Raw genomic sequence first — 16,402 nt, forward strand, 5'->3', positions numbered from 1 at the left:
TCAGTGTCTGATCATTTCAGCAATACTCTGTTGTTTGTTTTTTCCCTCCCTCAGAGATGTAAAGCCTGATAATATGCTGCTGGATAAGTCTGGACATTTGAAGTTAGCAGATTTTGGTACTTGTATGAAGATGAATAAGGTTAATTTTTAAATTGTAATTTTGTTTAGCTGTTAAAAATTTACTAACCATATCTGGATTTTCCAGAATTGACAGAACCATATTTGTTGATCTTGAGACCATGGTTACAGTGTCATATTAGAAACTTGTCAGTGGTTTATTTTTTTTTCCTCTCTATTTGAGGTAAATGTAGGTTGTCAGATTTACTAATCTTTTATAACACCTTTGCCATATACACTACTGGTAACTAGAAATGGAATTAATGTAAATGTCACTTAATGTTAAAATTAAGACTTTCATAAAAATGGATTTTATAAAACTGGATTTCAAATGTTTCAGAAATATTTTATGAATACTTTAGTTATGTTCTCTTAACATGTACAAGATTCTGTGGTTTATTTTAAAAGTGAGTTGTAAGAGAAACTTGTGTTCACTATTTATAATAATAATTTATACATATAGCAAAAGGAGGAAATATGAAATCTTTTTTGTTTGATTGGAATGGTTTATATGTTTTTAATATAGCAGAATAGTTAGAAATGTACATTTATCATTTTGAAAGATATACTAATTAAAAAGAAAAACTAAATAAAAACTATTGTGTCAATAGTTTTATTTATTTCAGTTTTATTTCAATTAGTTTTTATTCAGTTGCATTAATCAAGTAGGTAAAAATAAGTAATGTTGGAGGAGGGTATTAAAATGTAGACCCAGTAGTTACTCTGTGTTAACACCATCAAATCCTTCACCTTACACATGTAGCTCAATTTAATATCTATATAGTTAGCTTTTGTGTATTTTTAATCACAGTTCTAGTATAATTAAATCAGTCATATTTTAGTTAAGAAATAATGAAATCAGTATTTATATGCTGTAAAAGGTTTTGTTATATGATCTCAGTCTGTTTGTCTTGAGTTGGTCTCAGCAATGAATATGTAGTCAATATATTGGCAGTTAGAAGAATAAGAGATTGTGGCATCTAGTGAGTGCTACAAAACAAAGCAAAAACTTGAGCTACTGTTTCTTAGCTATTGAGAATAATGCGTTAAATTTTGGTATGATATTATATAACCCAGTTCTTCTTTAGGTTGTATTAAATTGAAAACAATTAAATCCTAATCCATGCTTGCTGTCTGTTTTAGGAAGGTATGGTACGATGTGATACAGCAGTTGGAACACCTGATTATATTTCACCTGAAGTATTAAAATCCCAAGGTGGTGATGGTTATTATGGACGAGAGTGTGACTGGTGGTCAGTTGGGGTATTTTTATATGAAATGCTTGTAGGTGAGTAAAGGAGGTGTGTGTGTTAGTTAAGATAATTTTATGTGTATGAGTAATTTATCTTCTTGTTTGTGTACCCTGTGCGTGCCTGATGTTTTCACAGTTCAGCAGAAGGTGGGTAATAGAGCCTAGGTCCTATGTAAGAGCAGCAAGTGTTCTTAACTGCTGAAGCATCTCTCCAACTTCTGTTTTGTTTTGTTTAAGCATCTTATGGTTTTCATCCCAAACTCACCACTTAGCTTCTCTCATAAAATATATTAAGCAGAATTAATTTGTACGAAACAAACATGTTTTGTCTGTTTTAAAAGCTATAAATAGCTAATTTTGTGATGTGTTAAATTTTCTATAGTAAGTGTGTGCTTTTGTTTAACAGATTGGGGGGGCAGGTAAATAATTGATTCTTTTTTTAAAATATGTATTTTTGCAAATGTATTTCTTTGGTTTTCATTTTTCCTGTTAATTTTTTTAGGTGATACACCTTTTTATGCAGATTCTTTGGTTGGGACTTACAGTAAAATTATGAACCATAAAAATTCACTTACTTTCCCTGATGATAATGACATATCAAAAGAAGCAAAAAATCTCATTTGTGCCTTTCTTACTGACAGGTAAATAATGCTGACACTGACTTTCCTTTTGTTATTATTATTCTGTGTATGCTGGTGCCCCACTTAGAGGTTACCCCAGGCTTGCACAGCGTGTGCTCTTTCCTGCTGAGCCGTCTCATCAACTTATATACTTCTTTAAACTCTAAGGCATTCTCATCTTGCCTCTCAGTTTTTAAGGTTCATACTTAACCTCTTGCGTTTAAACTATTAGAATATAAAAGTTGATTTCTTGAAATTGATTTATGATAATAAGGCCTGATAAAAGTTTAGGGTAATCTGATAGCTTTTCTGGCCATCTTAGTACATATGAGCAATTGGCTAATAGCCAGATAACTTTTCTTTTGTTGTATTTTAACTTGATTATCAGACTGATAATTATTGAATCTTGGATTTCCTTTCCTTTCCTCTTTCCTCCCCTCCCCTCCCTTCCTCCCTTCCCCTATTTCCCTCCCCTTTCCCCTTTCCTTTTTTCCTCCTCACATAGACCTGAATGTCTTAGAACTCATACCCAGCCACATTTTTTTTTTCTTGATACATTAAAACCTCTAAAATTTTCTGCATCTTTCATCACTGATTTGCACTGATGGGAAGTATATTTCTCTTCACTACCTAGAAGTGATGACACACCTTCACTTTACGTCATTTTTGATTTGGTAATATAGTATTAAAATGAGTGCCTTTCTTACAGACATAGCTATGGCTGTTGTGTTTTTCAGCTGCACGAGTGTTTATAAATATGTGTGTTTAGTCCACCTTTAATTTCAGCATGCGGGAGGCAGAGGCAGGTGGTTTTCTGTGAGTTACAGGACACCCAGGGTTTTTTTTTTAACCCTGTCTTGAAAAAATAAAAAATAAAAGCCCAAAACTAAAATAAATGTATTTGTTTTTAAAACAAAAATTGGAGCATTTCATACACTTTTTTAGTTTACTGTAATATTGGAAATTGAATCCAGGACTTAATATATGGGACAAGGAAAGTGGGCCTTTAGTTTAATGGAGTATTTTTGTAAGAACTTAGATTTAATTCTTTTAAATGCACAAAACAGAATCAAATGACTTTTTAAGATTACATTTAATGTTGATTTATATTGCTAATTTAAGTAGCAGCAGAAGCCTGGTACTTGTAAATACATTTCAATTTTATGTTTACTTTAATTAAAATTATCTTCAATATGTCCTTTAGAATTTGAAAAGCATGGTTCATATTTTTACATCTTCATGTAAGCATCTGTCTTGTGTTTGGTGTTAGCCATGTAGAAATTAGCAAGATATATGGCATCTGCCTCAAGTAACCTTAGAGTTCTCTTGGGAGAAAATAGGCAAACATTATCCAGTGATTATTACAGTGAAGTCAGTACTGTGTACCAGAGAATCCGGCCTGAGAAAGACTCAGTGAAAACTACTAACAAGGTGTTAGCACATGTCAAACAATGACTTTTGAAAAATTTGTTATTGATGGTATTCTAGCTGTGCTAGAGAACATGGGGCACCAAGCTCCCCTTTTTTCCTTGTATTGAAGGCCAGTTTTAGTTCATTATGCTCTCCAATAAAGGACTAGTGATGTTTGTGGGTTTTGTTTTTGTTCACTTTTAAGGTGTGACTGTTGTCCTGCAAACTGAACCCAAGGCATTGTATGGTTTAAGTGCTTTGCCATTAGACTACAGTCTCAGAATAGCCCCAGCTGGCCTTGAGCTTGTAATCCTCCTTCCTCTTTGTGTCCTGTCAGGATATTGTCAGATTCCCCATGCTCAGGTTTTAATTGATTAAAATTGTTGAATAATTTTAAAAAACAAAGTGGAAATTAAAATTTTAAATGTGTTTCTGGGATTTTTGGTAGAATTTAATATGAATTAAAGTTGTTTATAATTTTACCATAAATTTTTAAAAGTCATTGCATTTGACTTGTCATATAAATTTGTTTGACTCGGTTTTCATTAAAAATAGAAAATAAGAATGAGTCTGTGCTTTTATATATTTTTTCCTTTCAAAAAAATTCTTTAATATCAATCTGCTTTTTATTTTCTGAAAATTTTGATGAATATAGATTTTGGTTTTTTCAAGACATAGTTTCTCTGTGTAGCCCTGGCTATCCTGGAACTCACTTTATAGAGGCAGGCCTCTAACTCAGAGATACGCCTGCCTTTGCCTCCCAGGTGCTGATATTAAAGGCATATGCCACCACACCCTGCCTGAGAATAGATTTTTATGGTGACAGATCTGTTCAGGTTTGGTGTTCTGTCACAAAGAAACCTATACAGGTTATAATAAAATCTTATATGATTAATTACTTTTCTTTTTCTGTTTAGAGAAGTGAGATTGGGCAGGAATGGTGTAGAGGAAATCAAACGTCATCTCTTCTTCAAAAATGACCAGTGGGCTTGGGAAACACTCCGAGACAGTAAGTTATTTTTTTTCCCCTGGTCATTCAGGAGTGTTTGAAAGTAATTGTAGGAAGTTGAAAGTGTCTTGCTAAATATTTGTGTGCAGTTGATGAAAATAAGTTCACAGTGCTGCTTAGAAATTGTCTAAACCCAGTTAAAAAGAATATTTGATAGTGCTGAGCACTGTGTGACGCTGTTTCTCTCAAGTCCCTTGCACATACCATACAGGGGAATGGAGCTGATGTTTGAGCATTTTTGAGTTGATCTTCATTTAGGCTTAGTTATTTGTATATGGAAAAGAATCAGTAAGTAGGAGCAATTAGAATCAAAATGTTTTCTCTTGTGAAAAGACAAGTTTTTCTCTTATTTTTATTAAAATTTAAGCTATTAGAACCTATGTTACTGCTAAGTATGGGATATAATGTTTATGTGTACATTGGAACTTGTGGTGTATTTTATTTCGTTTGGGCTTTGCAGATTGCAGTTGTGAAATAAATACACAGAAGGCTAGAACTTAATTTTCAGTCATTGTAGAGCATTTTCATAGTTTTTATTAAAGAAAGTTAAAATTATAAGGTGATCTGAAGAAAACTTCACATAAGACAGTTATATTAAAATTATACAGTAGCACCAAAGGTGTCCCAGATTTGGAAGAATGAGAGTTTATCTTTTTCCCTACGGAAGTTTCATATTTTTTTTCCTTTTTATTTATCAAAAGGATAATGCTACTATATCATCAGCCATGAGCAGTAGTGGAAATAAGCTCTCGTGTAAAGTGTTAGGAACATTGAGACTGTGGGATTTATGAGACAGCGAGTGGTAGTTCTTACTTGAAGGGGAAATTTTTAAATTAATTTTGAAGAAATGGGTGGTGTAGGTTTGCTAGTTTTAGTGGTCTATTTTAGTTATCAAAGATTACTAAACGAAACAGTTAACATTGCTTACAACATAACATGTATGTCCTAAGCTATAAAATTACCCAAGAAGAAGGGGATACAAATTACTCTAGAGATCGATAGATTGTACTATATCAAGAATTGTCAACTGTACTCATAGAGGCTTATAAGAGAAACTACAGCAGCAGTGTGACCTTGGGAGAACTCACTGACAGCCCTGCCTAGGGGAAAACTTCTTCTTACTGATAGATTACAGTAATGCTGCCATTACTGTCCTTAGGCTGCAAGGTGGACTTGCTAGTCAGCAGTGAGCAGAAAACGAGGCAGATAGTTAAATTGAAAAGTTTTTCTTTTTTAATTTATGTATGCTTTTAGGAAAGTTTTAGAAGGTTAAAAAAAATCTAAAAATAGGACACTGAAGAGAAGTATCTTTTTGAATTGTTTTTTGAATTGTTTTTTAAATTATTTTTTAGAGTTAGAAAATATACAGATAACTATAGAATAACCACATAATAAACCATTCTAAAAATAGAATGCCTGCATTTCGGGTTTTTTGCTTCAAAAGTTGTTTTTAAGTAGGAGAGAAATATTTGAACCCTATTTCAGACCAAGCATTGTTTTATTCCAGGTATTGGAAGAACAGTGTCAAGCCAAGTTTCTTCTTGTGCAGCTCATAGTTGTGTGGGAATGGAGGTCCAAATCCATGTCACTTTATTAAAACCCTGCATGTCCTTAGTAAAACTGCCTTTAGTTATAAAGAAAGGTGGGCTTATATTATAGCTTTAAATCTAAGGACATACACTTAGCAGATTATTGCTATCTGTTTTTAAGAGGGTTTTGTTATTGCTGTTTTGTTTGGTGATACTGAGAAATCAAGCTCAGGATTTTATGTGTTCCAGACAAGAACTGTACCACTGAACCACATGCCTATCCTTATGGTTCTGGGATAGTCTTAGTTAGATTCAGCATATTTAGGAACATTCTTATAATTTTTCTTAAACTTAATAGGTTCTGCTTTGTGGTTATTAAAAAAAAAAACTAAAGCTGTAGAATTACTATCATTTCTTCCCTTTCCTCCTTCCTGTCCTTTTTCACAGACTCCTCCTAAAACACCAAGAAATGCTTTATTCTGAAATGAACATACTGAACTAAGTTTTAAATAATTATATATAATGGTTATAATTCCTTTAGACTTTTTAAAAAATTATTATTTTTTCCTTTGGAAGGAATAAAGTGGTCATGATTTTTTATGTTTGCTTGCATGTATGTATGTGCAAGATGTGTGTGCCTGGTGAGTGCAGAGACAATAACAGGCTGTTGTATTCCTGGGACTGAGATTGTAGATAGTTGTGTACAGCCATATGGGTGCTGGGAACCAAATAGCTCCCCAAGAACAGCCAGTGTGATTAATAGCTGAGCATCTCTCCAGTTCCAGTTATTTGTACTTTTAATATTTTTGGATTTCCATTTTTCTGTGGTAAAAATATTTTCTTTTACAATTCATCTAGTTTTACTATGTAAAGGTTTTATAAGTTCCCGTGACAGCCTTCTAGCTAACCTGTTTTTATTGGTTGTGTAGTACATACTTTCTCCAAGTCTTCTGAATCTATTCACCTTTTATTTAAAGCCATAAAATTACTTTTACATTTACTTGAGATAGAGTTGAAGAAATGACAGGCGTGTGAGATTAAAATAGAAGACTAGGGCTGGAGAGATGGCTCAGAGATTAAGAGCTCTGGCTGCTCTTCCAGAGGTTCTAAGTTCAGTTCCCAGCAACCACATGGTAATTCACAACCATCTGTAAGAGATCTGATGCCCTCTTCTGACCTGCAGGCATACATACAGGCAGAACACAATATACATGAAGAAAAAAATCTTAAAAAAATAAAGATAGAAGACTAAAGAAATTGAAAGACCCCCTGACAAATCTTATCACACTACAAGTCAGTGGCAGTGCGGGTATTCAAATCTAAGTTTCTATGACTTCCTAGCCTTTGAGAATTGTAATATTGCGTAGCATTTAATGGTTCTTCTACTATGTAATAATATTTATCAGAAATGTAAGGAGTCAAAATGTAGGGAGTTGCAGTTTTTGCATGAAAGCACATACATGATCTGATGTTTATTACATATGAATGACATATAATTACTAATGCTAAATTAACTTTAATATCATTACCTGCAAAACATTTCCGATTCATCATTTCTTTGGAAAGAAAATACTGCCATTGCTTAATTTACCTGTAGCTGGTGAGAAATATATAATGTACTATCAGTGACAATCTGTCTGCTTATGTCCTATCAATTTAGTGAAAAGCAAACATAGACTTTTATCCTGAGTCTTACTGATTAAGACTAATACACTCAACTGTGTGGTGGTGGTGCACGCCTTTAATCCCGGCACTTGGGAGGCAGAGACAGGCAGATCTCTTGTGAGTTTGTGACCGACCTGGTCTATAAAGCAAGCTCTAGGACAGCCTGGGCTACACAGAGAAACTCTGTCTCGAAAAACAACAACAACAAAGACTAACTAGTTTGCTCTCTGAAAATTTTGCGTTCTCCTGATAAAGATTAATAATGTGGTCTTCATTAAAAAGGAATTTAGGGCCTAACTTGCAAGTCATGACCTTTAAAACTTCAGACTTTTTTTTTAAAATAATTCATTTTTAAAATAATTATTTTTCTTTTGGAAGGAGTAAAGTGGTCATGACAAAACCCTCTGCTTTTGTCATATTTAACTTGCAGTCACCAGCATTAAGTATTTTCACATTGCCATCCAACCACCATGTATCTCTAAAACTTTCATTATTCCAAATTAAAATAATCTTTGTTCATTAAATACTAATTCTCCTTTCTTTTTCCCAGTTGACCTCCAGTAAGCACTGTGTAACTTTGAATTTGATTATTCAGGGTACTTAATTTAAGTAGATGCTTTCTGTGACAGGCTTAATTGACTTAACAGACATATACCCCTCTCATCTCTGTTGCAATGTCAATCATAGTTTCCATTGTTAGTATGTGTGCCACATTTTGTTAAATCCATTTATCAATCATTAACATTTAGGTTTCTCCACTTTGCAACTATTGTGAGCTATTCTTCCACTAATGTTAATGCAGAAATGTATTTGTTATGTTACATTGTACCTATTTTATACCATGTATAGTTTAAATGGATACTTACAGAAATTTCCTGTCTTGAGTATCAATAAATTGAAATTTAAGAATCATTTGCATTCCTGTGTTTAGGTTTTTGAAGAGTCAGTCATTACCCACCCTGATGCTTTCTCATAGTAACTTTGGTTTGCAATTTCCTAATGACTACTGATGTTAAACACTTTTATGTGTACTTATTGGCCACATAATAATTTTTATAATTTTGTCTTTTCCCCACTTTGAATTGGTTTAATTTTTGTTTCTAATTATTATTCTATGCATTTTTAAAAATTATATGAGTAAAAAGTGGTCATCAGTAAACAATCCTGAGTGCTTCATTAGTCTGTGACTACCCTGTTGGCTGTGTGCATCTTCACGTGGCGCTTTTGGAGGCTTCCATAAATGAAAGAGTTGTATTCATAAATAAATTGTATTCAGTTTGCTAGATGTGTAAATCCATATATTTTATCAGATTTTGGGAGCTCTGGACATTATTTCTTTAAATATTCTTTTCTTCCTCTTTTTCTCTTTTTCTGTCAGAACTCTTAGGATGCACATTGTGTGCCACAATTTCTTTAGGCTTTGTGTACTCTTTCATTTCATTGCCAGAATTGCTGTTTGGTTCCTTTTTCTTTCTCTGACAGTTAAGGCATCATTCTTCTGCTTCCTTATAGTTCATTGTCCTTAGTATCCTTTAGTGCTTATACACATAAAGGAGATCTAATATAAAATTGTATTTAGTAATTCAAATGTCTCAGGTTTTCCAGTGATGATTTCTAATAGTTTTTCAAAAATTCGCTGTGAATGAAAGGAACCATATGTCCTTTTAAAAATATATATGTAGCCGGGCGGTGGTGGCACACGCCTTTAATCCCAGCACTTGGGAGGCAGAGGTAGGCGGATCTTTGTGAGGTCGAGACCAGCCTGGTCTACAAGAGCTAGTTCTAGGACAGGCTCCAAAACCACAGAGAAACCCTGTCTCGAAAAACCAAAAAAATAAATAAATAAATAAAAAATATATATATATATGTATGTATGCTTTGTAAATTTTTTGTAATGAGCATTTTGAATGTTACAGTGTTAAATCTGAAATCAAATTAGTCTTCTACGAGTTGTTGGTTATTGTTGCCTGTGGGCATTGACTGTCCAAACTCATTTTACAAAGTTCATGTCTCCTGTCTTTGTGCTTACTGTGGTCTCTGTTCTGCTAGCCAATGACAAAAATTTCCTAAAATACCAAAATTTGAGTCCATTTTTTCTTTATATTAATTTTATTAATTTATGCATATGTGTGTATGCCTTTGGTATGTATGCACCACATGCGTGTAAGCATTAACAAAAGCCAGAAGAGGGCATCAGATCTCCGGAACTGGAGTTAGAAGTGGTTGTGAGCCACCTGATGAAGGTGCTGGAAACAGAACTTGGCTCTTCTTCAAGAGCAGCAAGTGCTGTTAACTGCTGAGCCATCTCTTCAGGTCCATGAGTTCCTCTCTCTTTTTAAACACCCCCTGCTTATTTTAAGGTGTTCATTAATAATTTAATGAACAGTTCTCAAGAAAGTTGCTTCAGACAGTTTTTGCTAACAAATGTTTACTTCAGTAGAGAAAGGTGTTCTTAGAAGTCTCCGGGGCTTTGTTGATATTGGTTATTTATTAGTAAAGCTATTTATAATTAAATACTCTTGATGACTCACTAATTAGTTCTCACATGATTGGGTGGCACTATACACATTCTAAACATTTCAATTCAGACGTAGAGTATTATTGGTTGTTTTATCTCTCCTTACTCTTGGTTGTTGGTGGAGGGAGGCCCACTACCCAGCACCTCAATAAATCACATATGGAGGCTTTATTCTCTGAATGCCCAGCCTTAGCTTGACTTGTTTCTTGCCAGCATTTCCTAACTTAAATTAGCCCATCTGTCTTTAGTCTCGGGGCTTTTATCTTTCTCTATTCCTGTATACCTTTTCTTTCCTTTTTACTGTGTCTGTCTGTGTAGCGGTGTAACTGGGTGACTGGCCTGCTAGCTCCTGAAGTCTTCCTCTTTTCTTTCTCATTCCCAGATCTTTTGTCTCCCAGAATTCTCATATTTATCCTGTCTGCCTGCCAGCCCTGCCTGTTTCTTTCTCCTGCCTCACTATTGGCCATTCATCTCTATTAGACCATCAGCTGTTTTAGACAGGCACAATAACACAGCTTCACAGAGCTAAACAAATTTAAGATAAACAAAAGTAACACACCTTAAAATAATATTCTCCAACAGCAGAGGTTTTAGAGCTCTCCCTGGATGTCTTCATATACATCTCAACAGTTTTCTAAAAGTAACAGAAAAACCTTGACACATGTAAAACTGTTCTGATGGACTAGTGAGATGGGCAATAGCTAAAGGTGCTTGCTACCCAAGGATGATCCCTGAATTTATTCCAAGTCATCCTCTGACCTCCATAATATGCCGTACCATGGACTTGTGTGCACACATAAGTATAATAAAATATTTTAAAACTTAAAATAATACCTCATAAGAAAACCAAGTAAATTGATAGCAATAGAGAAAATACAACACACTGGTTGGCATCTTTAAACTATTCTTACTTGATAATTTTAAAGAGTTTTTTTGTTTTTGTCTGCTTCAGCAGTTGACTCAAGAAGTCTGTTTTGGGGGCCTGGGAACAGGGGCTATTGTCCTTAGCATTATAAGCTGTTTAGCAGTATATTCATGGACTCAGATGACAGTAGCATTTCTCCTCTCCCATTCATGGTAACTGCAAGTATACACAAACATTGTCAAGTATTATTTCAGTGGACAAAAATTAAGATTGAAAGCTATTGTTTTAAGAAGTAAATCTGCCAGATATGGTGATTCACAATTTTAATCCTGAGCACTCAGGAGGCAGAGACAGGCAGGTCTCAGTGAGTTGGAGGCCAGATAAGGCTACACAGTAAGACTCTATATCCAAAAAGAGAGAGAGAGAGAGAGAGAGAGAGAGAGAGGAAAAGAAGAAAAGATTGGTTGGTTGATTGGTTGATTCTGCCAAGACCATAATTTAAGAGCCAGCAACCTTTTATTTACTCCTCACTTTATAAACCAGATAGTTGATGTTACTGGGACGATGCTTTATCTAGTTAGACAGTTCTTTTGATAATGAAAGTGAACGGTAGAAAGGCCCCTCTTTTCCTCTTTGTTGCTACTGTTGGCTAATGCTGCAACTTTATTGGGCTAGCTTGTTGCTTTGTTCCAAAATTGGCCAAATAGTTCTGTGTGGCTAAGATTGAACTTACCTGGACCCCAGTGATTCAAAATAAAAATAGCTCCTTTGTTATACATGTCCATGAAATGAGCTCAGTTGATTTTGCTCACGTTCAACTTCTCCTCTAAAGGAAAGGGTGGTAATTGTATCTAAGGTAGTGATCCAGTATTTTCTTGACTGTTCTATCTTTTCACTAAAGACATTATACTTAGTTTTTAGATATGACCTCTATATCATAGTCAAGTTCCAGAAGACATTAGTAACATTAAGTTTATGTGGTATTTTCTCTTTATTATGAATATTTAAAATTGTTACTAGGTTTTTATTAGAAGGAAGCCCTTTAAACACTATATTTGTATACTAAGTTTGAAAAGGACAACTAACTACTTTACTTTCTTTCTGTTTTTAGCTGTAGCACCAGTTGTACCTGATTTAAGTAGTGACATTGATACTAGTAATTTTGATGATTTGGAAGAAGACAAAGGAGACGAAGAAACATTTCCTATTCCTAAAGCTTTTGTTGGCAATCAACTACCTTTTGTAGGATTTACATATTATAGCAATCGTAGGTAAGTATACCAAGCAGTAATTTAGGGGTAATTTTATACTCACCATATTTTCTTAAAGATACCTAAATACCATTTTTAAGTAGAGTTGATGGCATATAAAGATATATCTTTTTATTATACCAATTTTTATTTCTAATATTTGGTATTTGTTTTTTCCCCTGTCTCATTCATGTATGTTCAAGAGTATAGTTTTTTAGGAAAATTTATGTTGAATTATTTAGCATATCTTAAAAGTGAAAAATAGCAAGTGAAATAATTCTTTTAGTACTGACAATTCAGCCACTGTTTTTATTTAAAGAGTTATAGTTCAAAATTTTTGGAACAGCATGTTTACCTAGCATTTCGTTACCATACTAATGCTAGCGAAAGCACATAATTCTTAGTTCTTGAAAAATTGATTCCTCCAAAGGAAAAAAAGTTGAATGAACATTTCCATGAATGATAACATACAATAGTACCTATAGTGTAATATTGGACAAATAATTAGTCTTTTATATTAAAACAGGGATAATGATAATGAGTTAGGCTCTTGCCTAACTCAGGTTTGTTTTAAGAGTATGTAGTAAAGCGCAACTGTACTTTGCATGTTCTAAGCACTCAGTGTTAGCTCTTATTACCGTCAACACTATCTACTATCATTGTCTATCTTTACATGTACTTAAAGTATAACCTTAACCTTTGGCATTATTTCATTGGCCTTCATCCATCAACAGATAGATATATTTGATAATTTGGGCTTTGTCACATGTATGGTCCATACTAAGGTACAGTATAAGATACAGAACATGTCCAGTGAGCAAATGAATGAGCTGTACAATATAAGTTAGTAAGTTCTACTTAGTAGAAGCAAAGTACTAGACCAGTACGGTACAGCAAAGCACATGACAGCTCTTCTGGTTTAAGTCTGCACACCATTGTTGTTCATTGTTCCAAACTTCTGTTCTCATCAATTTATTCTTCACAGTGTGGTGTTAAATATATGATTTACTTGGAATGATTATTAAATTTGAATTATTATAGCTAATTTTACTTTAAAGAGTCTTATCATTTTAGTCAAAAATTTTATAATGAAGGATTTGTGTCTACTGTAGATAGAAAACCAGAAGGCAGTGTAGTCCTGTCTCCTAAACTCACTTCCCCAGGAATTTACTTAGACCTGCACTGGACAACTGTACAGCATCACTACCAGCATCACACCTGAGCTTTCTTCAGTAGAAAAGCCTACTAGTTTAATTCCTTCCTCCTGACATGTAATACTGTAGCTACTTTATGTTGACATACATACACAGGAGATCTTTTAGATAGGTTTTTGTAAAGTCTAATTTTATGTTACATTTCCTAGGCTTTTCTAAAACACTCAATATGTTCTTAAACAATCCCCAGTATTTTTAGAGTCTCTGTGGAGAGTACAGCAATTCATTATACAAAGTTAATCTTTAGTTAATTAAACTTTATACTATGTTGTCATGCACTTCATTTTATTGCATGGTTTTCCTTTATGTTAATACTTCATGTTCTAATATAATGTTTAAGTTTCTTACAAATACAATGTATTGTGTTCTTAAAGTACCATAGCCTTTCAGCACATGGGAGGCAGAGGCAGGCAGATCTCTGAGTTCAAGAACAGCATGGTCTACAGAGTGAGTTCCAAGATAGCCAGGGCTGTTACACAGAGAAACTGTGTCTCAAAAAATAAGCAAAACAACGATAAGAAGTATTATAGCCTTATTTTCTAATATAAGTATTCTTTTTAAGTTTTATATGTATGTATGTAGACCATGCATACAGAAATGTGGTGCTTTTTTAAAGTAAGTGCTTACAGCATGAAAAGCTGAAAATTAAGGTGCTTTTCATAAAGAGTCAGTAGTCGGCATGGTGGTACACATCTGTACTCTGGGCACATGGATGGCTGAGACAAAAGTATCCAGGCTGGCCTGTGCCACATGCTGAGACTTTTTAGCAAGACCCTGTCTAAAAAAATAAAAACAGTCAACAAAATATTCATTAACTTACTGTAGTCTATAATGGTAAGTTTGAATATACTTGTATGAGATAGAAAACTTCTGAGATGTTCATCCTGAAATCCAAAAGCTATTCATTTCTAAAGTGTAATAAGATGTGATTATCAAAATAACCTCAAGTGTTTAGCTACATTCCTAATATACTATTATAAAAGCTATTTAAATGTCCACATTTTATATAAAAGCAATAATACATATAATTCAAAGAGACCTTGAAATAGAAAAGACAAAGGTAGAAGGATATGGATAGATGATGTCCTTGTATTCCCCTGCTGCATTCAGAGAACCTTTTATTACTAATTTTGTAGAATGCAAGTTATATAGCATATTAAATCTGCAAGATTCTAAGATAACATTCTGATCTGCCTAGTTCAAACTCCTTGGCAGATTTTGTCTTTATATCTACTTGACATAGCAGACTTGAAAGTGGATTTGTTGGGCATTTAATAATGAGTGGATTAAGTTGTACCATATGTAGTTTTCATTTGCTGTGCGGAACCTTTCCAGTGTCAACGTGCCTTATAGCCCTCATTATCTTCTTCTAGTTATTTAACAACGATTATCTAATTTTCCAAAGAAAACCAAGAAGTGACATGTTTTTCGCTTTCAGAGTTTCATTATATGTGTTTAATAATACTTAAATTCTTAGTATTTTAACAGCTAATTTAGCCAGGTGGTGGTGGTGCATGCCTTTAATCCTGGCAGAGCCAGGCATATCTGTGAGTTTGAGGCCAGCCTGATCTACAGCGTTCCAGGACAGCCAGAGCTACACAGAGAAACCCTGACTTGAAAAACAACACCCTAATTTTACAGCTGTAAACTTTACCAGCTATTTGTTATCTTTTTGATCGAGCCCCTATTTTTTTTTTTTTTTTTTTTTTTGGTTTTTTCGAGACAGGGTTTCTCTGTAGCTTTGGAGCCTGTCCTGGAACTAGCTCTTGTAGACCAGGCTGGTCTCGAACTCACAGAGATCCGCCTGCCTCTGCCTCCCGAGTGCTGGGATTAAAGGCGTGCGCCACCACCGCCCGGCTCTCGAGCCCCTATTTTTAATCATGGTGTCAATGTGGTGGTTGTGATGGTAACATTCACAATGGTGGCTGCTGTGGGCTGGTGTAACCATCAGCAATGCCCTGCTTTTATATACCATTTTTATATACCACCATTATTAATTTAGATTTTTTTCTACCGTATAGTCTATTTAGATAATGTTTGATAATATTGTAAGACACCTTAATACTCCCTAATCACTTGTCTTTATGTATAATTCTAACTTTACATTGAATTTAAAAACCTTTATAAGGTTTTGAAAAAAAGAAAAGATATATCACTCAGACCTTTTCAATTACTTGGGCTAAACTTTTTTGAGGGGTGGGGGGAGTGTCCAGAAAGGTGATGTTATGTTTTACCAAAGGACACCTGATGCAGAGGAGTTACCTGAGTACATGTCTATAGAAGTCAGTAATTCTCCCCTGCCCCCAGTTCTTAGATGAAAACAAAAAAATAAAACAAACTCTAAACACGGTTTGACTTCTGATGACAAAGGTGCCTGGAGCTAATTTAAGGGTTTAAGGCTGTGCTTTGTCTTTTGCTATTCTCCCCCATTCCCTCCGATGTGGAATGGGATTCATCAGTATGCTCTAAAACATTTAAGATGTTCAGTAAAGTGGAGTAAGTAGTGAAAGTACTGGTAAGATGTTTTAGTAATTGTATCTGCACTGTGGAGCTTCCTGGCTTCCTGCACTTTTATTTGTGCCATTTTAAATCTGAGCTATAGAAGTCAGTGAGAGAGCCTAAAGTGTGTTGTTATTATTTTAAGAACATCTAGAATCCCCTTTCTCAAGATGGTGAGTAAATAATAAAAATAAATAAGTCAATAAAAAATGCTTAAAAGTTCAAAGCTTCAAAGGAATTAAAAGCAAAATTAAAAGAAACACATTGAGGTTGTGCTTTCTTTGAATTTCAGTGGCAGCTACTGGAATACTTTGTGTAATAAATACCATTTTGTTTCTTGGTGTTGATGTATCTTTAATATGTTTTCATTTAAGTATGTTTAAAATTTGGCTCATTCTTATTTTCACTTTATCTTGTAAAGTATAAATATTGATTGTAGAGCAAATCGAATTGG

At 34.1% G+C, this 16,402-nt stretch overlaps 1 protein-coding gene across 2 annotated transcripts in view; it reads left to right on the forward strand.

Moving 5' to 3' along the window:
- Nucleotides 1–16,402, forward strand: part of LOC121453250 (rho-associated protein kinase 1) — a 127,858-nt gene that overhangs the window by 47,995 nt on the left and 63,461 nt on the right. For both annotated transcript variants that reach the window (XM_041659843.1, XM_041659844.1), the window contains exons 6-10: nucleotides 55–139; nucleotides 1,261–1,405; nucleotides 1,872–2,010; nucleotides 4,317–4,408; nucleotides 12,097–12,256. In XM_041659843.1, the coding sequence (XP_041515777.1) occupies nucleotides 55–139; nucleotides 1,261–1,405; nucleotides 1,872–2,010; nucleotides 4,317–4,408; nucleotides 12,097–12,256 (621 nt within the window). The remainder of the gene's footprint in view (nucleotides 1–54; nucleotides 140–1,260; nucleotides 1,406–1,871; nucleotides 2,011–4,316; nucleotides 4,409–12,096; nucleotides 12,257–16,402) is intronic.

This window comes from Microtus oregoni, unplaced genomic scaffold (genome assembly GCF_018167655.1).
Source record: "Microtus oregoni isolate MIOR12 unplaced genomic scaffold, Mior012 000011F_ref0000422, whole genome shotgun sequence".
Classification (NCBI taxonomy): domain Eukaryota; kingdom Metazoa; phylum Chordata; class Mammalia; order Rodentia; family Cricetidae; genus Microtus; species Microtus oregoni.